General features: G+C 41.6%; 1 protein-coding gene across 1 annotated transcript in view; it reads right to left on the bottom strand.

Moving 5' to 3' along the window:
* scfd2 (sec1 family domain containing 2) overlaps positions 1 to 24871 on the bottom strand; it is a 182989-nt gene that overhangs the window by 15148 nt on the left and 142970 nt on the right. The window contains exons 6-7 of the mRNA XM_074669124.1: positions 16446 to 16591; positions 2972 to 3106 (exon numbers count right to left, since the gene is read on the bottom strand). Coding sequence (XP_074525225.1) covers positions 2972 to 3106; positions 16446 to 16591 — 281 coding nt within the window. The remainder of the gene's footprint in view (positions 1 to 2971; positions 3107 to 16445; positions 16592 to 24871) is intronic.

Consider the following 24871-nt stretch of genomic DNA (forward strand, 5'->3'; position numbering starts at 1 on the left):
GGTCAAAGAGCCACACACTGAAAGGCAAAGAGCCGCAAGTTAGCAGGTTGGCCACCCCTGGGTTAAATAGTTAAAGATTTCTGTTAGAGTACGGATACAAAATGTGACTGTGTGAGTCTTTTCAGGTGTTCATCTGAACCTCTAATCATAGGATTATACTTGATGGACTGAATGTAACTTTTTGAAGCAGTCAGCTGGAGTAACATTTGAATACACATCATAACTTTGAAATAAAAACTGAATTAGAGTTCATGAAAAACACTCATACATAACTATCTAAAATCTTTCATTTTCAAAGCTTATTTTTTTAGGGGGGTTTATCATTCATTTAGAGGAATGGAGAGTGGAAAGAGCAGGAAACTGTGAAAACAAGTGGGGTATGACTTCAACAAACATAATGCAAAACTTGTAAATTTAATATCTTCAAAGTCTTTTTTATTATTTATTTATTTTTACCAGCCACGCAGATGTGCTGCAACAGAACGGATCCAGTTTGAGTTGAAAGATTGATTTGAATGAACCCTATTTGATCCGTTTGCTGTAACGGAACAGAGACGCACTGCAGACGCATCTGGTGTATTTTAGCCATAACTCACAGAACTTGGCACACAACTGTTAACTGTTAATCTTTTCTATTTTTCTACATGAACTTCTAAACTCTATTGTAAATTTAGTTGTTGTCATCTCCAGCACTGTACATTAATGATACTGTGAAGAGCCGTTTGGCATCTATCCTAGCAGAGCGCAATAATCTGGATCTGTAGACAGACTGCCTATCACCATCTTTACTTGAGACAGAAGTTTGATCCATACTCTGCTTTTCTATGGTAAAATGGATTACAGACAATATGAGCCGAGTGTTCTACTTTCACAGATTTTATCTGGGTTAAATCTTTTACTGGATTTGGATCGTAGGGACTTTGCTGCAGACCATTTGATCTGTTTTCAACTATGTTTTAATGATAGTTTTAACTTCCACTTATTTTAAACAGTATTATCTACTGATATTGAAGTTAACATATTTGAAATTAATTTGATTTCAGAGTTAACTGTGTCCATCTCTGATGATTCAAAGCTGAAGATCTGAATAATCCATGAGAGAGTGTTACTGGGATTGCACCACCCAAATGAGGCCTTTGTAGGACCGTTTACAGTGAAACTGAGACTTACCACAAACAGATGGATGGCCACTCCTCTGAGGTTTTGAGTAACTGAGAAATTCTGGTGTTTAATTTGGTTTTATTTCTGGAGGGTGAATTTTGCCTTTCTTTTAACTCATTGATGTCTATACGTGTCTGTACAGTTACAACTGCTGACTGCAAATGACATCTGTAGACATCAGTTACTTTTTTCAATGGGGTGAGTTGGGGGACAGTCTGGTGGATAGTCTTGTGCATCAATATTAGATGTGTAAACTAGTGTTCTGACAAACTGACCCCTGAAGGTGGCAGTGGTGCTCTCTTTGGACGAGAGGTCAGCACAGATTATGAGAAAAAAACGCTTGGTGACGCGAGACAATGGCGCAAAGTTGCAAATTGGGCTAGTTTAGGCAGCTCATGTCTTGGAGTAAGATTCCACTTGCCATCTCGTCTTATGAGATGTCTTTGTTTTGTTTCATGTGTTGTTTGAGTCTTGTATATGTAAGCGTGTATCCACGGGGAGCTAATGTGGTGTCAGCGCCTTCTATTTGCGCCCATGCAGACTTGGGTGGTGCAGCCCGTGTTTCCATGCCAGTCTGTATATAGCCATCCTCTTGGTAAGTCGCTAAGTTGTTAGTTCTGCTAAATGTCTTTTATACGTTTGTTTTCTTAAGTAAATGTCATGCCTCTGTGTTTGAAATGTGTAAAAAGTAACTCTGGGTTTGGTTTTAGGAGTTTCTGGTGGTTGTAATGCTTTGTCTACATCGTTAGCCTCACCATGTGCTGTATTTTCCTGCTTGAATATGAACGAACTCCGGTGTAGCATCAAGCAGATAGCTTATATGTTGTTGTTCTGTTTTAGCTTTTTATACTGAAGACTGCCCAAGACGACGTGAGACACCAATATTTCCTCTGTGTTAATCAGATTAAACGGCGAGTTGGTGCCAGAGATATCAAGTTTTTGCCTGATTCTTCACACAACGCAACGACAAGTACACAGCCGCTACACTCACACTTGAACAGAGGATATACAGCCACTAGGAGAAGAGTTGGAAAGATGGAGAACATGTAGAGGCTTCAGCTTCCCTGATTTTTGGTTAAAAACAATTTTATTTCGGTGAAACGAGCCTATGTTCTACTGCTGATTACAAAAGAATGGAAAAAGGAAAAGACACACCTTTTCCTCATGAAGGAACAGAGTCTACTTTTTCTCGTGGTAGTTTTGGTGTTTACATAGTCATCAAACACGAAATTTTAAAAGTTGAAAGTTTGGTCAAAATGCTCTCAAACAGCTGGCTGTATCGAGCTCTCTACTCTAGAAATGACTTACAGCCAATAAATTAATCCGAACACACGGTGACTTCTCAAACTGCTTAATGGATTAGAAATGATGCAATTCCAGAAAAGGAAGTCTAATTGAAAATTGTTCATTGATAACCTCGACCATGCCAGAAAAGCTCAGCGTGACCTCCCAAAGACATAAACCATCATCAGCCAGCAGCTGAAAGGCTTCGAGATTGAGGATAATTGAACTGTTGTTACATTATTGAGCGATGCTTTCTTTGAGGGTATAAACGTGTTCAAGGGCAATGAAACCGTATTTGGCTGCTTTTTGATGGATCAGCCAGTGCGGCAGGGCAAAACTGTGCCAACATGAAACGCTTAATCAGCAAAATTGTCGAATCAGGTCAGTCTGAAGCCGTGGGAGAGGACACTTTGTTGTCCACAGTAGGAGTTTGCCACAGGGTGGGTGAGGCTGTGACAAGGCTGACCTCATTACACACAAACGTGTGTGTTTACGAGTGTGTCAGCGCATGTGAGCGGTGTCTGACCTTCATAAACATGCTGAAGCCGGACTTGAGCAGGTCTGTGAGGCCTCCGGACATGTGCTCGATGTCTGGACACTCGGGTTTGTCCGGGTGGAAGACTTCCTCCAGGATCTGGCGCAGGAACGGAGAATAGGTGGCCTGAAAAACACAAACAACAAACCAAACAGTGAAATAAAGTTAGCCAGGGACAAAAAATAGCCAGAGTGAGGATTTCTTTTTTTAACCATTGTTATTCTCCACAGTGAATGGTCTGTGTGTGAATACATGTTTGTATAAAAGTGGATGAAGAGCTGTTGGAGTTTCAGCCTCTGTATGCTTATGTGAATAGTCGTGGGTGTGGGTTATAAACAGCTCGGATTGACCCGACAGGCTCTGACTTATGAGTCACCTCACTTTGAAGAGTTTGAACACTTCAGCAATCAGGATGAAAAATCCCTGCTCTGCTAAATGATGCTAAAAACAGCACTTTGTTTTCAGAATGTTTCCTCTTGAAAAAAGGGTTACGGTCAGGTCAGAGGATTGTTCAGACTAACGAGGATGTGGTTTCCATTTTGAGATGTTGTTTCTGAATTTATCACCATGCTCTACTGGTGAGTGTAGATATGAGGATGACAGTCCAAAACATCTGTAAACAATGTCTGAGCACTGATTGTTTCCTTTCTTATATTAATAAAACTCATCTGTTTTTCATTTTCTAACATCTAGGAATTAGGCATAATTAGAGGCATGGCTGTGTTAGCCTGGCAGTGCCTCTCCGTGGAGCTCCTGAAGTCAGCGATGTTCATGTTAAAGGCCATTAAACTTGTGTTCAAGCGTCAGACTCTTTTGGTTTAAGACTGTAGCATTCCTGAGTCAGTCTTTCTAGTCTTGATACTCTAAAAAATCCAACAACTTTAACGATGCTGAGAGGAGGATTTGTTTTAACTGGACTGCCTTGCCACCTTCTGGCCCAAAGTCTCACACACACTGTCGTGAAGATGTGACTTTTAACCAGGCGTGTGTTTGTTTTGGAATTAAATGGAGATCGGGACAGAAAATTTTTCCTTGTTCAAGACAACTTCATACCAAATAAAACGTGCTGAGGTAAGGTATTTATCAACACTTACGTGGTACCATTGTGTAAAATGTAAAAACAAACAGTGGAGTTAGATGGTTTAAGTGATTCAATGTTTTCTCCAACGATATGTCAGGAAAATAAACCACCAAACAGAAGAGTTTTATGTTGTGTATCACAGTTTTATGTTACTAAAACAATAATTTCTGAAAACTCTGGCCGAAGTGAAGGTTTTAAAAAACCCCAGTTTGTTGAAATGATTGTTTTAGTGACATAAAACTGTGATCCCACGTGAATGACAGGCTTAAACATATAAAAATATCAGCAGGATCCCAGATACTGGGCTATGTGTGGATATGGCCTAATTGTACGGCCCGCATACAGGGATTCTGTAAATGCCAAATTACCAATGCTTAGAGGCTGCGTCATTTTTGACATGGAGTTACATTTTGGTTTGGTGCTCAAGCAAAAACCAGGCCTAACATTGAGTTCAGACATCCTGCAAAGGGAACTAATTTTGGCCACTTGTATTATGATCCCAATCTTTTGGTCACTTCCAAAATCTTGTGAAAACGGTTCAGGCTGGAAAGTAGAATGAATCTAATATCAAAAGCTTTTCATTCAGGCTCTCTTCTGTTTGGTGGTTTCGTTTTCCTGACATATCTTTGGAGAAAACACTGAATCACTTAAACCATCTAACTCCACTGCTTGTTTACATGAAAACTCTGGCCGAGGTGAAGGTTTTGAAAAACCCCAGTTTGTTGGTTTCATGTGTACACCAGGAAACAGAGTTTTTGGATCTCTAACATCAAAGCCGTATGACAGGAGTTCCTTCTGATTGGTTGGCACAGGTTTAACGTCTAAAAAAAAACACTGTCACATATGGGTTTGGCATGCTTTGAGCCAAACTTGTCGGCAGATTTTTGTATTCTAAAAAAAAATAAATGAAGGGGGAATATCTGTTCTTGAAAATACCCGGCTTCATGTGTACAAGTCTTCATCTCCTCTGATATCTACTTTCGCATCAGGGTGGTAACAGCAACACTGCCTCCACAGTTTGCAGTGGTATTGCTCCGTTTCACCAGTATCATGCAGAAATACGGACAAAATGAACACAAAGCACAGACAGAAGGCTTTGTCTGTATCTTCATCCATATTAAACATTGAGCATAAATGGGCCTTAAATGTTTGGAAGGAGTAGTGACGAGTGGCACATCAATGTTCAAGTATGTAGTTCCTGCCACTGCACTGACCGTTACGTTGTACAGTCAATGCTGAGTATAAACCAAGCAGCAACCTCTGGTCTAAGAATACGAGACAATGCAAAAGTGCTAAAATCTGCTGTTTCTCGAGTGTTCGCTTGAGGCTGGCTCCAGAAGTACCGGAAGTCACATACACACCAAGCCAAACAAAGCCATTTTCAAAGCAGAATTAACCTATTTACAGCCTGGTTCAAAAAACGTCTCCTGTTGGAGGCGCTAATTTTACTACCGGCACCCACTGTACGGGGGTTAATTTTTTTCTAACTCGGCCATTTAGAGAATATTAAGATCGCGAGCTCCCCCAATTACAGGCACAGCTTAGGGTCACGTGACCGCCGGGGCCCTATGGCTGTAGGTGAAGCCCTTGCCACTACCAATATGGCCGCTACAGCTGGTGTGCTTCATTTTCTGCTTCAGAAACAGACGGGTGATGTCGTCCATGTTTTATACAGTCTATGGTATAAACCTGACTGTAGAGATGAGGTCGGGAGCTGAGACATCAGGAGGAGGGGGGGCTGACACCACTCCTTTGATTCAGTGAAGATGGTTCAATCATTTGATCAGAATAACTTCTGGCAATCCCTTTAAAGGTTTTCAGGGCACATCTGGGGAGGATTGGGAGACCATATGTCTGGATTGCTTTCTAGAAACCTACCCTGCACAAGTGGAAGAAGCTGCCATGCAGGTTGGATAGATGGATGGATGGATGGATGGTAACAATACCAGCCTTTACCTTTGTGGCCTCACTTGTACATTTGAAAAAAAAAGAGGAGACTGTTCTCTGCTTGTATTTCTTCTACAAACTCCTGACACCGATAGTTTTTTCCCCTCTCTGATGTAAGGTTTGCATGTTTAAGTGTTGATGTCCTCTAAAAGACAGAGCAACAAATCTCTAACCTGGCTTCATAAATATCTTAGATCATTTTTAACAGGTGATTCAAGAGGAAAACAATCCCCCACAGTAAAATGAGCTCAGCTTCCCCTGCCCAGATAACCGGGACAGAATGTACCAGCTGTAAACCTCAAAGAATTCAGCCCAGATTTTTGGTCTCATGCGAGTCAGTTTGCTGTCTCAAAGAACAATAAAGACCTGGATAAGACTGGGCAGAGCTTTATTTGAGTGCTCTGAAAAAGCTGGAGTCTTAAAATAGAGCAGTCGGTTACCTCACAGAGGCGACACTGGCTGACTTTCCTCATTTCACCTCAGTGACATATTAAGCGAAATGCGAGGGAGGTAAGGAGCGCAACTTTTTATTTAGATGTTTCACAGAGTTGTCTGAAAACTCCTCCACATGAGTGCTTATATAACCACTGAACACGCACGCATTTATCAGATACTGATGCATCCAGGTGTTTGTGCCTACAGGCATCCTCTCACCTAAATAAGTAGTGCTATGTTTTTCTGCCCCAGCCTCCCACTCATCTGATCCTGGAGCAGCAGAGAAATTACGCCCCGGGGAAAATCCTGCAGTTCATGCTGTGTAAATCATGAATTATATAAACTAACATTTACCGAAATCAACACGAGTGTAAACACATTAGTGATTCACCAGAAAAAAAACACGCCTGCGCACACACATTCACAAACAGCAGCAACCCAAGTGTAAACAGTGACACACACACAAACACACACACACACACACCCTACTGTCCAAAAACGCTTAGCGCAGACCATTTAACCTCTACAGCACACACCCACAGGATGAAAACAACCCCAGCATCAGTCAAATTTCAACACCAGAGCGTTGATATTAAAAATTCATCCGTACCTGCACAAACACAACCATAACATGTGAGTATCAGTTTCACACAGCTGCTTTTTAAACATGTAGCATTTCCAAAACACATCGAGCAGAGTACAGAACAGAAATTATTCATTCAGCTAAAATGAAGTTGTACTATGCATCTAATTTAAGTCTCTAAAAAATGAATCCCTGGGTTTGAATCAAAACGTGCGCTCTGCTTGTTCTTTTCCTTCGAACATGTTAAAAATAGTGCAGCACGTCTCCTCTAAAGTTCACATTAGCATTCAATCGCCCCTTTTTGTTTTCTGTACAAAGACTAATGTGTGAAACTGACAATTTGTGGTTTGTCAGGATTGAGTCTTGGCAGAGCAGCAACACACATCATTGAGAAAATATGTTGTTTTGTGCTTTTAGTGAGCTGATACTCTCTCTGAAGAGTACACAGTTCAGCTGAGGTGGTGGCCAGTGCTGTCAGGTAAAACTGATGCATTATGTTTCCTGGAATGATGTTTCGTAGAATCAGGACATAATGTTGTGTTTGTGAAAATGCGATTGAACCCAAACTTGAGGAAGTGCACAAAAATGATCAGGGGGTGCTAAGAACTTTTGAAGAATTTCATGCAGGTTGACAACAAACATTTACGGACAGTCTTAACATCCAGCCAGGGATGACGGATGAAAAATAGCCTTTTGGATAAAAAATGGTGCAACTCAAATTTGATTTAATTAGATATTAAATTGTCTTACTAAGGCAGGAATGTCCAAAGTCAGACCCAGGGCCAATCATGGCCCAAGACCCATCTTCATACGGCCTCAGCTTTTATCTTACAATGTATTAATTTTGGCACTGAAATGAATCATGCTCTAAATTATGTTAACACTTAAATTTTCTGTCACATGCACAGTATAATGGTTGACAAAACTACATTTGGACTGTGCAAAGCCTATTTGTAAGAAGCTATTTTTGCAGAAACTGAACAACTCTTAGAGCTCTAATAGTATGGCTACACCGAAAGCGAATTTGCATCAAGATTACATACAAACTCAATGCAAAGACAAATTTTGACGCCAGCCTGTTTGGGGCGTTAGACGCATCTACGCTTGAGTTGAAATGATTGAACTTTTGACCCAAATTTGCGTGAGGCTGTTCCGAGGCAGCCAATCAGCGATGACATTGTTGGGGGGGGGACCGCCACCTGCTCCAACTCCAACCCCGCTGGAAGATGGAGGAGAAAATTATCTGTGTGGTGTGTCATTATCCAGAGTTTTACGATACGACGTGAAAAAACAGGAGCAGGCTTGGGTGAAAGTCACTGAGGAGACAAGTTTTGAAGGTAAGTTCTGTAAATATTAGTTTCCAGCTGGATTTGCCTACACGGGTCATCACTGAGTCCGACTGTGTTTTCCTCAGCGGAGTTTTGAGCCTGATAGAGAGGAGGGAGGGGCAGGGGCAGAGCCAGAGAAAAAAGGTGGAAGTTCTCTGCGGTCCTCTCCTTCCTTGACCCCTTCATTATCCCCAAGGAGACCTCCAGGAACATGGGTCAGGGGGTTGAGGATGAGGTCGCAGGGAACAGCCAGGCAGGGCCAGTGGAGGTGGATTACCAGGGAGAGGCAGCAGGCCTTGATTGTGATCTCCAAAGCCTTTACACACTCTCCTGTCATGCTTTTGAAACCACAGCTTATTGTTTTTCAGATGCTTTTTTGGGCTTTCTGTCTTTAAATGAGCGGGCTCTCTACTCCGCCTGCACAGTGACGCGCGTCAGCCCCTCAGCTTGTCAAAATAGTCCAGCGTCCAGACTCGCGTGTTCACGCTGCGAATTACAGGTGTGACGCGCATTTGAATTCGCGAGTTCGTGTCCGATATGGCCGTGGCATTAGAGTCTCATGATGTGTAAATGTGATTAAGAGTGAACATTTAGAGTTCAAAAATTACATGACACAAGACTACATCAAAGTAAGAAAATAAAGTGGAAGAAAATGTGTATAAAAATGTTCAGGATGAGAAATATTTGAGACTAAAAATGTTGTTTGCAGCACATGCTAGTCTGAAAATGAAAAACAAGCTTGAAAAAATCCAGATCTGGATCCTGCCATAAAAATGTCCTGACACATTTTCCTCATATCCCCCCCTACTGGAGAACATTTTCCTCAGTCAGAAGCAGAGTTTGCTGATGTTTATGCAGCATTTAACACTGCAGAAAACTGAGCACTCATCATCTGGGGCTCTAACTTTGTGGTGCAGCGCAGGGGGCGCAAGCCTGGCGCAGCCTGCGCAGTGCTAATTTCGTGCGGCGCACCACCGTGCGCTGCCAATTTGACAATTTGGTAGACCGTCTGCGCAGAGATGGGTGTGACGGCGTGCCAGGGGGAGTTGACGGCACACCAGGGGAAGGTGTCAACAGATTCATTTTGGCGCAGTAACAATTTCGTGCCAAAAGTGCGCTGAAAGCTCGCCAGCTCCAACCTGGTCTATCCTCGCGCAAGGCGGAGCGCACCCCACGCAGCTGTAATTTGGTGACAGGCGCACATGTGCGCACATGTCATCAAAGCCTCAGAAGCAGATTTCCAGAGTGTCACACACATTTTAATGCAGTAAACAATCACAGTAATCACTATTTAATGTAACTCTCTGAACCAGCATATACATTTATATCTATATTAACTGTCCCGTCACATCTGATGTCAGATTAAAGCCGTTTGTCATAATGGAAAGTTAACCTGACGGCAGCTGGAAGTTTGATGCACATCTTACAATTAAACAATAAACAGCTTTAACATCTGATACTGAGTATATCTGGTTCTCTCATTTCATTTAATTCAAAGAAAAGAGGGAGAGAAAAGACGAAGAAAAAAAGAGACAAAATAAATGTTTGTCACTCAGGATTTACCCGTGATTTCCCATATTTCTCTGTTTTAGTCTTTATTTTTAACCTGATCTAAAAAGATGGAGTACATTATTGTAAGGAGGATGAGGTGGAGACACTGGGAGAGTATACAGTATATCACCAAAGGTTCTGCTATTTGGCGATGACAAACCAGGAGTGCAGGTGGATCAAAGTATTCTGAATGGATAAGCCAGCTGTGTAACTGCCTCTTTATTTTGTACTCCTATTAATGACAAAGGAACAGATTACATCTGTTCCGGGAGCTGGCCCACATGGTGACGCGCCTGGTGTCCCCCGCTGTCCATTCTCCTGCTGCAGGGACAGCGGCTCTGACCGTCTCCGCTACCAGCACTGTTTCCGCGGTGCTGGGGATCAGTCAGACCAATTAGATGCTGCGCCTCGGCCGCAGGGCATTTAAAGGCGAGGAGAGGCGCTCATTTGATTGGTGAAAACAGCGCTCAGCTGTGTTAAACCCACTGACGGCTTTTCTCCTCCCTCTCTGCCATTTGCGCGGAGGGAGCCGTGGACACGGAGCTCTGCGCTCCTCTGCGCCTTGACTGTGCCTCCCTTGGCACTGCAGGAAATTTGCAACGTGCGCTGGTCATGCCCTGTCCGTGCGGTGTAGGCCGGTGCAGGGCAGGTGCGCTTGCGCCTGGTCTACGAAATTAGAGCCCCTGGTATCAAGAGACAGTTGAGGTAAAGAATAGGTTTGATTTCTTAAGCCTGCAATGATGGAACAAGAATGTTTGAGCACACTTAGTGACTAGTTTTCACAGAAATAATTCAAAGAAATAGTTAATGAATAGTGCATTATGTGCATATGTTACTTTCACAGGTAATAAATATGTCATACTCCAGCACTAAGGCGTCCATGAATAAGTCAAGATTTAAAAAAGTGAGGAGCTTTTTGCCATAAGCTTAAAACTTCAGTCAGTTTTACCTCATCTTAAATCAGAATAGGTTAAAGTAGAATCATGGTACCCATGAGTCTCAAACATGAGAATGTACAAATGGAGCTGTGACACTAACGATTTCATAGGATCCACGTATCGCTGAGTTACATGAAGACAAAAAACAGGGGTTGTGTTTTTAAGTTACCCACAGTACCCTCTCCGTTTACAGTGAGTGTTTTTCAGCCGTCACAGAGATGCAGCGTCCCCTCTCTGCAGAGTGAACAGACAGCATTAAACCCCTGCTGCTTCAGGCTGCTACCCAGACTTCATTGATGTAATCATTCCTGGAAACTTAACAGTGTTCTCTTGGCCTCAGCGTGTCATGTGTTCAGAAAATTAGAAATATTAATGCTGCTTTTACAACAACTGCGCATGTGTTTGGGAAGGAGTGTGTGCTGCTGTGAGCCGGTTTGATTAATGATGTCTCCAATAAAGTGCACCTGATTGGAGCTATCAGAGAAACCATGACGCACATTTATAACACATCTACTTGTTAATCTAATCCAGCAGTTTAAGAGGGGGTAAAAGATGATTTGATAGAGCTAACAGCACACAGTCACTGTTACTCATGGAAGCACGCTGGGATCCTAGGACCACTAGAGGAACAACTTTCAGAGAAACTTCAATTAGAGGAAAGTGTCTCATCCTGCAGACTGGCTTCATCAGATGGGCGGCGACACGCCACGAGGAGACGATGGATTTTTGATGTTTTATCATGAAGATCCAGTAGCTGCAGATGTGACGCTGTTCTCCTCTCTATATGAATCCTTTCAGAGTTCAGCAGGAACAGAAAGTTCTGATCTAATCCAACACATTCTGCTCGTTCTGCATGAACACTCTGCTGCAGATATCAGCGCATTGTGGTAAGGTGACATGTAGTGTTTCTGTCATTCAGCTGAGTGAAATATCATTCAGATTCAGATCATCTCTTCTAGGATAGGATACGCTGCACGGACTGCCTTCATGATATCTGCAGAGAGGAAGGATGAGCTCCACAGTTAGGGGAAAAAAATTATAGGCTGTTTATTTAATGGTAGTGGTCTCCCTGATAGCACCGGTCTGTTTCTGAAACAGAGTGGCTTTAAGTCTCCTCACTAACAGCTATAGGGTGCCCATCAGTCATGTGAGTAGAGCCTAACCTCTGATTGGACAATCTTAATATCTTTTTAACACTGAGTTAGAAAAATATACATCCCTGTACAGTGTGTGCTAACAGTGAAAGTAGTGATTCAGGGAGACGTTTTTTTATACCAGGCGGTAAAACATATTTATTCCTGCTTTGAAAATATTTTTTTTTGGCTTGGTGTGTATGTGACTTAAAGTACTTCTTGAGCCAGCTTCAAGCCGACACTCAAAGACAGCAGATTTTGGTACTTCCACATCGTCGCATGTTTTTAGGAGCCGTTTACATGACAACAGTTTAGGGGTGAAATCCAAAAGTATTGCATTTTAGCCTAGCGTTTATGCAGAAACGGCATTTATCCGACCTAAAAAGGAAACTTTTGTAAACAGCAATCCAGAGTTTTCAGCGGAAACACTGACAGTGTGCTCCGCTTTGCACATTTCACTTTCATTGTGGCAACTTAAATTGCCGTAAGTGAACAACACCAACAATAGTAACAATGGCAGACTGCCACACTGTGCTTGTGCTGGACCTCTTCTGGTTTGTGTAGGGGTGTGTCTCTGCAGTTCTGTCACCAAGTACAGGCCTGGCATGCATACTACAGCTTTTTCAGGCCCTCAGTGTTTCCGTGTAAACTCAGACTCTTTTACCAAGAGTCAGAGGAGAAGAAAAGCCATCTTCAAGCTCTTTTTTTTGAGGGAAGTGATAGTGATGACAGGATGTAGTGCACACTTCCAGTCAGTTCAACAGAGCTGTGCTCGTTTCACCCAGCTGACATACTTCAGTCATTCATTCATTTTCTGAACAGCTTATCCTGTTCAGGGTCGCGGGTGGCTGGAGTCTATCCCAGCTGTCATTGGGCGAGAGGTGGGGTACACCCTGGACTGGTCGTCAGACAAGCAAACATTTAGCGATGGTTTCTTAGAGGTTCTGTGGGTACTTTATACCTAAACTTGAGATAGTCTCACTGTTATAAATTTATCTGTTCATAATCAGCAATCAATAATTTGATTACTACCTGAAGAGGTTTTATCTCTTGTGAAGAATTGCTATAACTTACACTGCGTCCCTCGTAGCAAAAGACTACTTCCACGACTACTTCACTGTTAGCTCAGCTACAAGATCAAACAGATCCACTCCAGACACACTGTGATGAAGAAAAAATATAAACTCTCCGTTTAATTTGTTTTCAAAAATACAACTCTACAGACTGGGAAAATGTGGCTGACTAATACACTGGTTGCATCTATTGCAGAAAAGCAGGTAAGAAAACTGTATGCTTCCCTCACTATGAGGCACAGACTGAAACTGATGGAGAACGAAAAGTAAACAAACATCTGTGTCCGCGTAAGAGACGTTAAAGGGCAACTACACCTTTTTTTCCATATCTGAACACTTAATCTTAATTCTTAAATCAACATATTAACATTAAGCTCAATTCGCATATTTAGTAAACCGTTCCTTTTGCCACTACACTATCATTAACATTGAATGTTTCTAAATGATATTTCTCAGTATCTGTGATCAGGTTGGCGTTTACTGAGAGAACATGAATCCATTCAAGGCACATAGACACAAAGATTTGCAGACTCTGGAGCTGGACTGTCACAAAGAAAGAGGGTGTCAGAGCAGAGGAAAGCTAAACAGGAGAGTGATAGTGTTCATCCCACATGCAGCAGTTATTCTGCAGTGGTCTGTTCAAACTTGGGAATCTATCAATAAAATGAAGAGTGAGGTTACGTTAGCTCTGCTTGGTGAGGTTGAAGTTGGTGGATGAGCACTGGTAAAACACAACCAGGATTCACTTATGTTACGGACACGTCTCAGAGCACCAGGCTGTGAGCAGAGCTTAGTACATAGCTGTGTGCTATAAAATCTCTTTTTGGAAAAATTAAAGTAGCATTAAGATGAGATCTGCTCCCCTTTCATTTGTTTCAAAACCAATACACACCTCATGACATGAAGTGATCGTGATCTCGGCCAAAGGTGTCACTGCAATCAAGGATGGCAGCCCATGTGTGAACTAATTTGACTAATTACGTCAAAATCGAGAAATCTGTTTAGCTTTTGGAACGGTGTATGTATGAATGTTAACAATGCTGAATCAGTAAGCTTTAAATGCCTTATGTGCTCCTTTCAAATCTTTATTTTGAGTATTACTGTATTTTTCATCTCCAACATCTGTAAGGTTTTGATTCCCTCTGCTTTATTGTTTGACAGGACTTATGAGAGACCAAGGAACACAAAACCTCCATCAGCCCAAAGAGAGGGTGAAAGACAAACAAAGACAGAGAGCGTCTGAAAAGCTTCTGTTGAAGCCCAGCAGAGATTTCATTCAGTCTCTTGTCTGTGTCTTTTATTCCTTCCACGTATTTGACCGAGAAAATAAAAAAGACCTTGAAAGAAAAAAAAAAAGTAACACTCTTCAACTTTCATCGACTAACCTTGGTGCTCCTGACCAATAACTCTCTAAAAAAGCTGCCCAATCAGAGTGAAGGACAGCTACTGTCCATGAAAAAGGTGAGTCTTTTCATGGGCATAAAGCTTTCCAATGCACACAGAGGCCTCCAGAGTTACATAAGCCTGAAGGAGCAGACAGTTTCTGAAGAGGCTCTCACACTGAACTCCTTCTCTGTGCCGCCGTGACGCAAACTGAAGAGGGACAAAAGAGAGGAAGGCCAGAGGTCTTCGTCGAAATCTGTGTCTGTGTTTGCACTGCAGCAACAGGGTGAAAAATAAGAGAATAAAACATGAGGGAGAGAGTGGAAAGTAAATGTTAATAACCTGCCCTGTGACTGTGACATTGACTTTTAAGATTAAAGTGGAAACCTTGGACTTTTGAATTACCCTGCAACACAAAGTGAGTGTGTGTTTTACAGGTTTGATAAAAGAAGCGGTTTCTTCAGGGTCTCTTAAAGACATTTTGGGTTTCTGGAGTGGAGTTTTACTTACCCATTAGCAGAGGTTGCTTTAACTGCACTTTTTACTGACATAATAAAAAATTGCCAAAAAAATGTGAAGGCTATCCTTCATGTTGAAAGCGTACAGGGCATCCACCGTCTATCATACCTTTCAGTGGTTCTCACACAGTGACTCCTGTCAGTCTGAAGCTTGTGATGCAGGAGGTTCCCATGCAGACTTAACACATGTTTTTAATGCACTGTTATGACACACAGCAGTAAATGTTTGCACTGTTTGTGTAAAGGACAGACAGCTGGAGGTGCTGAATCAAAGTGGATGACTAGTGACGCCCCCTCCCAATACACTGGCATTAAAGCAGCTGTGCTGTGAGTAGTGAAGGTGAATGTCTCACAGCAGACACATTTCATCCGTCTCTCCTTCATACTAACCCTTATGGCTGTTTTCTTCTTAAAGTAAACTCTGCTGGGGTTAGGATTGATCCCAGCTCACCTCTGGGCTGATCAGAGTCTGTACTAAGCTATCGTGCCAACAGAGGTGTGAGCTTACACCAAGAGGCGGCCTCTGGCCAATGCTGAAGTGCTACAACCTGCAGCTCCTTGAGTGACAGCGCTGAGAGTTTCCAGATTGGAATTTTAACACCTTAAATCATCAAAAGAGGGGTTAGATGTTAGACTAAAGGATAGAGAGCACATCGAAGGAGAAACCCTTTTCACTTTTGAAACATCAAATGTTCTTTTAAATTTTTTTTTTATTTAATAAAAAATAAAAATAAATTAATTAAAAAAAAAGAAACATCAAATGTTCATGAGGAGCCGCTGTTCAAAAAAACAAATAAAAAAAAACAAAACAAACAAACAAAAAAACCTCCATGGTTCTGCCAGAGAGCAAAACTTGCACAGGATATTTTTCTTGTCTTTTCTTCTATGTATTCTTAGATGTGTTCGCACCCTTTACTCTGGAGCACCATCTTTTTTTGTACTTTTAGATCTTTAATATTTCCAAGATGCGCTCATCTTCCACGGTTCATCAAATCATCAAAAACTTGGATATGTTGGAGTCTCCCCAATTTGATTGCCTTCGAATGCCTAGCTTTGCTTTTCTTGCAAATTACATTTGTGCTCACAATAAGCAATAGAAAAGTTTAAACAAATATTCTTTTTACAAGTAACAATTAGCTGTTGTTAAGGAAACCATTGGTATGAGGATATTTATAAAAATATATAGTTTATGGGTCTAAGACTAACTTTCATTCTCTGTATTAAAAGATTTATGCCTTACTTAAAATTTTAAATCAATATTTACTTCACAATCTATTTAGATTTTGTTTTAAGCCTGGGATTTCAAGCTAAATCAGCATCCAATCAAATTACTCCGTTGATGCAGCCTGCTGAAAAATACAGCAGCTTGGAGTTAGCAACAAGCTACTGTGTTCATTTGTGAACATTTAGCTCCACCTACTCCTCAATATACAGTCACTATATGCTCCAGAGGAAAGAAAAGAGAAAGTTGACGTGTTGTTCAAGTGTTTCAGACCTGGTGGACACCGTCGCTGGCTGTGTAGACGGAGCGCAGCTGCTTCAGGTGGTCTCTGGTGTGACTCAGACCTCTGAGAGTCTCAAACATCTCCTCCACAGCAGAGTGGGCTCGCTCTGTGGTCAGCTCTGCAGGGTTAACACATCCTGAAACACACAAACACACACGTTTACACAGTTGCTGTATAAAAGACAGTTATGCAATATTACCAGAATATCAAGGGTGTGACATAACAGAGGCGAATCTCTGCACACTTGCAAGCAGCGGTGAAAATGTGACAGTTTGCACTCTGGGTTCACATTAAATCAAAATGATAAAATATAAAGCAAAACAAGCAGAAAATCTTTTGCATCTGCAGAAAAAAGTGTGTAAGATGTAACATTTTTTCTCTCTGTGGGTGATTTTCTCAGCTGGGTGTGCACTGAAACCAATTATGGAGGTGAACGCTTGGCAGCAAGAGGACAAGAGCTCCTTTATCCAACAGAAAACCTGCTGTCTAATGAAAAGCTAATGTTCTCTCCTTTAAAAAGTGCAGGGGAAGCAGATACTGTCTGTGAAATAAAGTCAAAATGACAGAACAGAAGATAAAAGAGGGAGACGGGGAGCCAGGGTGGGAGGTTGCATAAGAATGTAAAAGTGAAGTAAACAGAAAGAAAGTGGAGGAGGAGGACAGAGGACAGTGGCCAAGCCGACAGTTTACAGAGCTGCAGGCAAAGTAGGTCGGCTGTCACCTGAACTTCCCCCTCGAGCTGCACAGGAATGTAGCTGCTTTATGCTAGCAAGACGGTCAGCCAGGTTACAGTGGGTGTAAAAACTTTCTGGAGAAGCTACTACTTAGAGACTGATGGAGAAATAAATACTACTTTATGTACCCAAGAGGAGTTTTTAGCTTTCATTTGAGTGTAGTATCAAAGATTGAGTTTGACAGTAATTAGTATGTTTGGATATCAAAAAAGGTCTGTTGTCCTTGTCTTTCTGAAGTCATATTCAGATTTCGGCTCACATAGAGATTCTTTGTTTATATCCTGGTGAAGAAAACATGAGTGGACATTAAGCGGTACAGGTATCCCATGAGCCAATCACATTAAAGAGGCATCAACAAGGGGACTTCTTTGAGGCACAGGGAAAACTTACAACTGCATTAAAATGGATGTGAAGACTGTTTCTCAATGAACTGGTGGACTTTTTCTGGGATGAAGACTCAGTTTCCCATGAGCACTGTCATAAAGATGTGATTCTTGAAAAATTGTGCATTTGTTTTGAAGCAAATGAATGGAGAGCAGATCTTTTTAACACCACGTTTCTTTGTTCAAAACAACTTTTCACAAAATGCAAAGTCATTAATAGTTACGCAGAGCTATTGTCTGAAATGTGACAATCAACCAGTTTTTGCACTTTTTATTTATTTTAAATTGTGGATTATGAACATACAACAAGCAGCAGATTCACAGCAGATGGACATTCCCCACCAACTGGCTTATATGTTTGAGATAAAAGAAAGTTCCAAATTTTTATCTTTTTTTTTTTTACGTCTGATTTTAGTTGAATAGATTCCTCAGACATAGCACAGTCTGAATTTAGCATCAATGTGAAACAGTAACCTGTAATTTTGTTCAGAAAGAAACTTTGTACTTTGAAATTGAGAACAGTTCAGGCTGTAGACTATAAACCTGAACATTAATTTCACTTTTAGCCAAGATTTTCTTCCCTTAAGTATCTGCTTTTATTATGAGTCAGTAACACGCTAAAAGGTGTAACTCAGTACTCAGAGTACAGAGCAGCTGTAAAAGTACATGAGTCACTGTCGCACACAAAATCACTTTTCTTGGTTGTAGTTTTTCTTTTTCAAAGCCGGTACATCTGAAAAGCTGCAGGTAGATTTGTTTTCAAACAGCAAAGTTAAGAGGATAAACTTTCTATATTTGGTGCACCTTCACTTATGTTAATGTTTGGGTCAGAGAGCACATTTAAAGGTAGGACGTGCAGGAGTTTTTGTAACTTGTTAGTTAACACAACATTCAAACTGGGCTCCTCCTCCCTGGCTCAGTGCTAGCAGCAGCACACATTTACTGCCTCTGACAGAGGCTACGTGAACACCCTCATCAGCCTAGCAACTACCTGTAGCAACGCATTTTTACGTGGGAGAGACTCGAGAGCCGTGCACCTAACTTGCCATGTTAGCACAAGCTAATCACAAGTAATTGAAACCCACCTGGTTAGTAGACAGCCAGCTTGCGTTACTCTTTGTACCATGCTGCTCTCCAAGTTCCCAAAAGCAAGTGAAAGTCGAGCCAAGCTTCACCATGGTTTAGTAAAAAGCTTGAGCTGTTCGCTGTTTGGTTTCACTTTGGTTGTGTTTTTCTTTCTGCTACGTCCACTATCATAGCTGCTTGTCTTCCACTTGCTATTATCAACACGAAAAGTCACTTGAACACTGGTCACACTGTGATTGGCTCATAAAACCGCTCTTACTTTCCACCCAGGAACGTCCCAAAACAACCAAAACTTTAACATACAGGCAGATGAGGGGGTTGAGGCAGACTGAGACACTGACACACATGTATAGAGGCCCATAAGAGACGAGTGAGCAGGATTATTCCTGTAACAGTTGACTTTCAATTTTTAGGAAAGTCCTGCTGACTCTACCTTTAAATTAGTTTTAATTTGTGATTCAGATGAACCCATTTGCAGCTGTTGGTGGTGCAGCTTCAATGCTAGCTCCCTGGCTGGCTTCTAAACAAGGGGCTGAGCTGATCGAGATCTCCTGTGAGTACCTCATACAACCCCACCTCAAAATGAATAAATAAGTGAAACAACAATCCCTTTCAGCCACGACTAAGAAGCTCAGCGCCAACAATAAGAACTCAACTCGGTACAGCAGATTATTTACAGGAGAGGTTTTCCTTTCTTCCTCACAGCATCATATAAACCACCTCTTACAGTTCCAAAAGACTCTTACTGACTGGACCTTTAAGCTCCCACTTCCTCCCAGTCAGATGCTGTGAGGTACATACTGAGATAAGAAGATTAAGCAACAGCAGCCACTTTACCCTGTGATATAACACATATTTAATGCCTTTATACACTGCTTTGTACTCTGACCTATAATGTGTGCTTATGTATTTGTTGAGGACCATGCAGGTAATTACAGACAAATGTTATTCAGTGTATTTAGGATCAGACAGTCACATAACAACAAACATAATATCGGTCAAGGACCTACGAGCCACGCAAAACATCAGGTAGCCTTCAGTATAACACATAAACAGAGCAGCTGAGCTCTTATTTCTGCAGGTATTTTGTCACAGGTGTATTCTTCAAATAAAACTTTTTACACTATGTTGTGGTTTGGGGGGTACCATTCAGAGGTATTTTAATGATTCCCCGTCTGCAATTCTCTGTGCGGAGAAAAAGGAAAGCACGGTGTGAAACAGTTCAAAAGTTATTGGCCGGATTTCTTCTTTCAGATTAAATCAAATCTTGAAAATAGTTCAATCAGAGAATAAAAAGGTCTCTGGTATCAGATTAGCTTATGTAACCTTGTTTTGGCTTTGATCTGGATCAAACTTTCAGAAAGTGTTGTTCAGAACTTTGAGCAGGATTTGGAAACCTTTGATCCAAAATAAGCTGGATTATCCTGATTCCTTCAGAAAGTGGACAGGAGCTGGACTCTAATAAAAAAATAATAAACTAATTTATATTTTTTACTGTGTAGATCTGCTAATGGTTGCACTTGATTTGTTACATGTAACATGGAAGAACATAAAGTTTAGACTCTTCTCCATTAAAAACAGAACAGTTCCTGTTTTCCTACACATCTATTATTATTTAATACCTGCCAATATTAAGTGAAACCGAAGTATTTATTACCCAGCAGGGTTGACTTCATTATTTTGATTGTTTAAAGCAAAAGAACTACAGTATTCGGTTAACACTGTGTACAACCTGACATGTTCAGCAACAATACCCAGGTAGGCTGTGGACTTAAAACCATGCTCAGTTGGTACTAAGAGGCCCAAAGTGTGGCAAGAAAATATCCCCCACACCATTACACCACCACCAGCCTGAACCGTTGATACAAGGCAGGATGGATCCATGCTTTCATGTTGATGCCAAATTCTGACCCTACCATCCCCATGTCGCAGCAAAAATCCAGACTCATCAAACCAGATCAACAAGACATTTTTGCCCACAGAGCTGCCACGTTCAAAGTCACTTAAATCACCTTTCTTCCCCATTCTGATGCTTGGCTTGAACTGCAGCAGATCGTCCTGACCATGTCTACATGCCTCAATGCATTCTGTTGCTGCCATGTGATTGGCTGATTAGAAATTTGCATTAACGCAGCAGTCGGACAGGTGTGCCTAATAAAGTGGCCAGTGAGTGAAAATATCCCAGAGATGTAATGGAAGAATAAAGTCGTTCCGCTGCAGTGCCAGCATCAGAGGTAGTAACAATGGCTCACAGTGTGTGTGTGTGTGTGTGTGTGTGTGTGTGTGTGTGTGTGTGTGTGTGTGTGTGTGTGTGTGTGCGTGAATGTATTTGAGTTTTAGCCCCCACTGTGTGTTTACACGTCACGCCTTTCATGCTTGCTCAATACCATAATACATTGTGAAATCACACACCAGGACACTAATGTGTCTCCTCTGAGGTCCAAAAGGTGGAGAAAGTTACAGAAACTACATTCAGTTATCTGTTTCTACCTGTCAGCAACCAGTCTAAAGAACTCTTTACTTCCTCTGCTCTTTCCCCCCTAAGTTATTTTTTTGGGCTTTTAAGCCTTTAATCAGAGAGGAGAGAACATTAGACAGAGCAGGAAACAGGGCGAGAGGGATGACATACAGGAAAGAGGCCACAGGCTGGACTCAAACCCAGGCCGCCTGTACAAAGGCAAACCTCATGGAGCTTGAGCTTCTTTTGCTTTTTTACTTCTTTTTTATGCCAACTGTATAACAGTACATGGGCCCTCTTGAAAATGAAATAAATCATAACAAAGGGTAAATAAATGTTGTCATACAGAGTAATTAAGTGCTCTGTATTAGCTAAAGCTCTAAACTAAACCAAAAGTCAGCACTACCAAATTAATAGCTGTCAATGATCTTCAAAACTCTGCTTTTGAATCAAATGAGTGACATCACAGAGACGACATCCATGTATTATACAGTCTACAGCTTAAACCCAGTAGCAAGAGGGTTTGCAGAGTCTCACACCATTTTTTTTCCAGTTTTAGAATGAAATTCATGTTTGCTTTATTTTTAATGCTAAATATTATGTCTGTGTATGGAAGTTACGAAAGCTTTTGTGGCTTCAAACTATATTTAGCATAAAAACTGGGCTAGGAAAAGGTTTTTTATGGGGCATGTCTCTGAGAAATGTTTGGCTTATCCATCCAATATAGGATTAGATACTGCAGCAGGGAGCACTTTAAGGATAAGCCAACAGATATCATGCTGAGGAGTATTATGTGGCTCACAGACTATTCATCTTTGCCTCCAACAAACACAGAACACTGTTTTAATTCCTTTCTAACTTGATTTTTTAGGCACTCCAGCTTTGATTTGAGTAATTAGGCTCAACTCGAAAGCTTCTGCATGACTTCTGCTGTCCTGGGGTTAGTGCCAGAGCCCAGAAACTCAATTAATGCTCTTACTCCAGGATTATATAACAACGAATGAGCTCACTTATTATCCAGGCCTGCAAAAGCAAAGACTGACACATGTATGTGAGTTATGTGTAAGTGTTGAAGATAAGATCTAACACTTGCACGAAATGTGGTCTAAATCTGCCTTTATGCACACTGATACAGAGTACAGCGAAGTGACTGGATGTAAGGAGAGATAAATCGTTCTAAATCCCCCCTCCTCAGACTGAAGAGTAAGATACACACTCACTGCGCTGCAATCTGACCTGCGTAAACACTCTGCTTCATTTTATTTGGCACATTTAAATGTAAATGAATAAATCAGTGTCAGCAAAGTTAGATAACAAACACTGAGCAGCTTGACTTTGTCAGGTTTTAATCTCTGTTTTTTGTTCTCTGGTCAACCCTTTTCCTCCACATATAGACGATATCAAATTTAAAAGCGGCGAGTCTTTGTTTTGAGTTTCTGTCTGGAGGAATGTAAAGAGTCTGGCCCTCCTGAGCTGCTTGGATTTGGGGGTAAACTTTTGGAGAAACAGGAGGGCTATTTGACGGATGTGAGCGTGAAGACTTAGTGAGATGTGGGTCTTATCTTTGACGACACCTGCACAGGAGAAAGGCATCCTACAAAACAAATAACTGATGTTTACTGGAGCATTTTCGCACGAGGAGATGGTGAAATATAACATGCAAATATGCTGCTAGTCAATCTCTATGATGTTTAAGTGTGCATGTGCATTCCTCTCTGGAGTGTGCGTAGCAGGAAGTGTAAATCTGTTAGAGATCTTGCATGTGTGCTGTGAGAGCGCGGGCGGACTTGTTGCCAAAGCATACACAGCAGAGTGAGGTCTGGTCTGGGGCTGTCACAGGCTGCTGGTTGCAAACCCCCAACACCCCCACCTTTTGGGAAGCTGTGGTTTAGATGTTGATCATGGCACTGCTGCATATCTTGTGGAGGAGCAGGACCAGGTGCCAGTGTTGGGACATCCAGCCTGGCTGTGAGGCCGAACACCTGCGTCTGAGGGCAAATCATGCAACGCTGCCACCATGACACCCTCCATAACAGATCCACACGCCATCTTAAGTCTCTCACGCAAATACGGGATCCGGTTTAAACTGCATCACAAAATCCCAGAATAGCTACCTAATGGGTTCCTGCATGAATTTTAGTATTTCCATAATCAAACCTTCTGTAAAACTGATTGGAAAAGATGAGTAAGTGCAGCCTTAATGCCATCTTCAGCACTCCACATTTACTTCCTGCAGCTACTTGTTCACAAATTATAAAGTAATGGTTTGGACTGACTCATCTCTGAGTGGCACAAAGCGAGATTAGGGAGAGAGAAGTATTTTAGTCTGGTCTAGCAGGAAATAGCTGATTGAGGGTTTTCCTAATTAAATCTAACAGAGCCGGAGGTGAGCAATAGTGACTGTGAAGGTGTGAGTGTAACCTGTGACGGAAAATGCAAACCCAAGAGGCGAAGAGGAATGTAGCACCAAGAATAGATCTGGATGGAGATTAAATACTAAAAAAGTAAAGTCTGACAAGATTTCTGGCAAATGCTGTCTGTACTGGGTGTTGTGTACTACATTTCAAAGGTAGTAAAATAATCACATCTCATGTGTCTTAATAAATCAATGAATATTTGCACATTTAAAGGCTGACTTATCCCTAGCTCACTCGCTGCCCAAGCGGCAGCTCCCTCTTCTTTGTTGTTATTTTGACTTTTTTTTTTCTTTTTGATTCTCTTTTTATTTGGAGCCAGTTATTACTTTTTATGTCTCATTTGTGGACATTGAACCCAAACTGGTTGTGCTTGCAGTGGTGTTTTTACTTCTTTTCGCTCCTGTGTCTGGATATACTACGTGTAACCATGGTTGCATTGTTTACACATGAGATATCAGCTATTAGCAGCCTGTGGCATGTTGATGCTAACCGGTGCTGGGGCTGGTGTTCTCTGCAAGCTGAGGAGAAGGAGGTGAGGACGATGTGCTGGCACTGTGTTGTGAGCAAGGCAGAGATGACATTGACCTCTCCATCCATCCATTGTTATGGGGAATGTATGATCTATCTCTGATTGGATCGCTGCGCTAGCCTTGCTAAACAAGCACCAAAGGGAATACCAGAGGGCAGAGTAGCATCATGAAATTCACAGACATGGCTAATGGGGCTAACACTGGAGACAAATGCCACGTTGGAAGGATTTCACCTGCTGCGAGCAGACAGGAAACAAGGGAGTGAGACCAAAGAGAGTGGTGAAGAAGTCCAGCTCAGTCCTGGACTCTGTGGAGGTGGAGGTTGACTGGAGAGTTACGGACGAGCTGTTTTTTTCGAGATTACACTTGTTATGTTATTCTTCTTACTTATTATTAAATGTTTTGCGATAAGTATTTTCTTGTACTACCGCTGTGACTCTGATTTTCCCTTCTGGGATTGATAAAGTACATTCTATTCTATTCTATTCTATTCTATTCTATTCTATTCTATTCCATCCCAAATGGAGATCATCCACTTAGCTTCATTCTTGGAGAAGGGAAGAGAGGATCCAGGATTTTTAGTCAGTGTTCAGCTTCAAACTAGTGTAAATTAATTAATTTCTTAAAGAATAAGAACAGACCAATTTCATCATTTTGTTATCCAATCCCCAAATCCTTTTCATCTGTGTTTCCCGAAGGCGAACAGCCTCTCTAAACATGTAAGTCTGACAGATTAGAAAAAAAAACTCCTCTCAAAACAGGCTCAATGATGTCCTATAACAGCTGGGTGCTGTAGTTCTTAGAAACT

The sequence above is a fragment of the Halichoeres trimaculatus genome, unplaced genomic scaffold (genome assembly GCF_033239565.1).
Source record: "Halichoeres trimaculatus isolate MK-OKI-2021-1 unplaced genomic scaffold, fHalTri1.1 fHalTri1_scaffold_4, whole genome shotgun sequence".
Classification (NCBI taxonomy): Eukaryota; Metazoa; Chordata; class Actinopteri; order Labriformes; family Labridae; genus Halichoeres; species Halichoeres trimaculatus.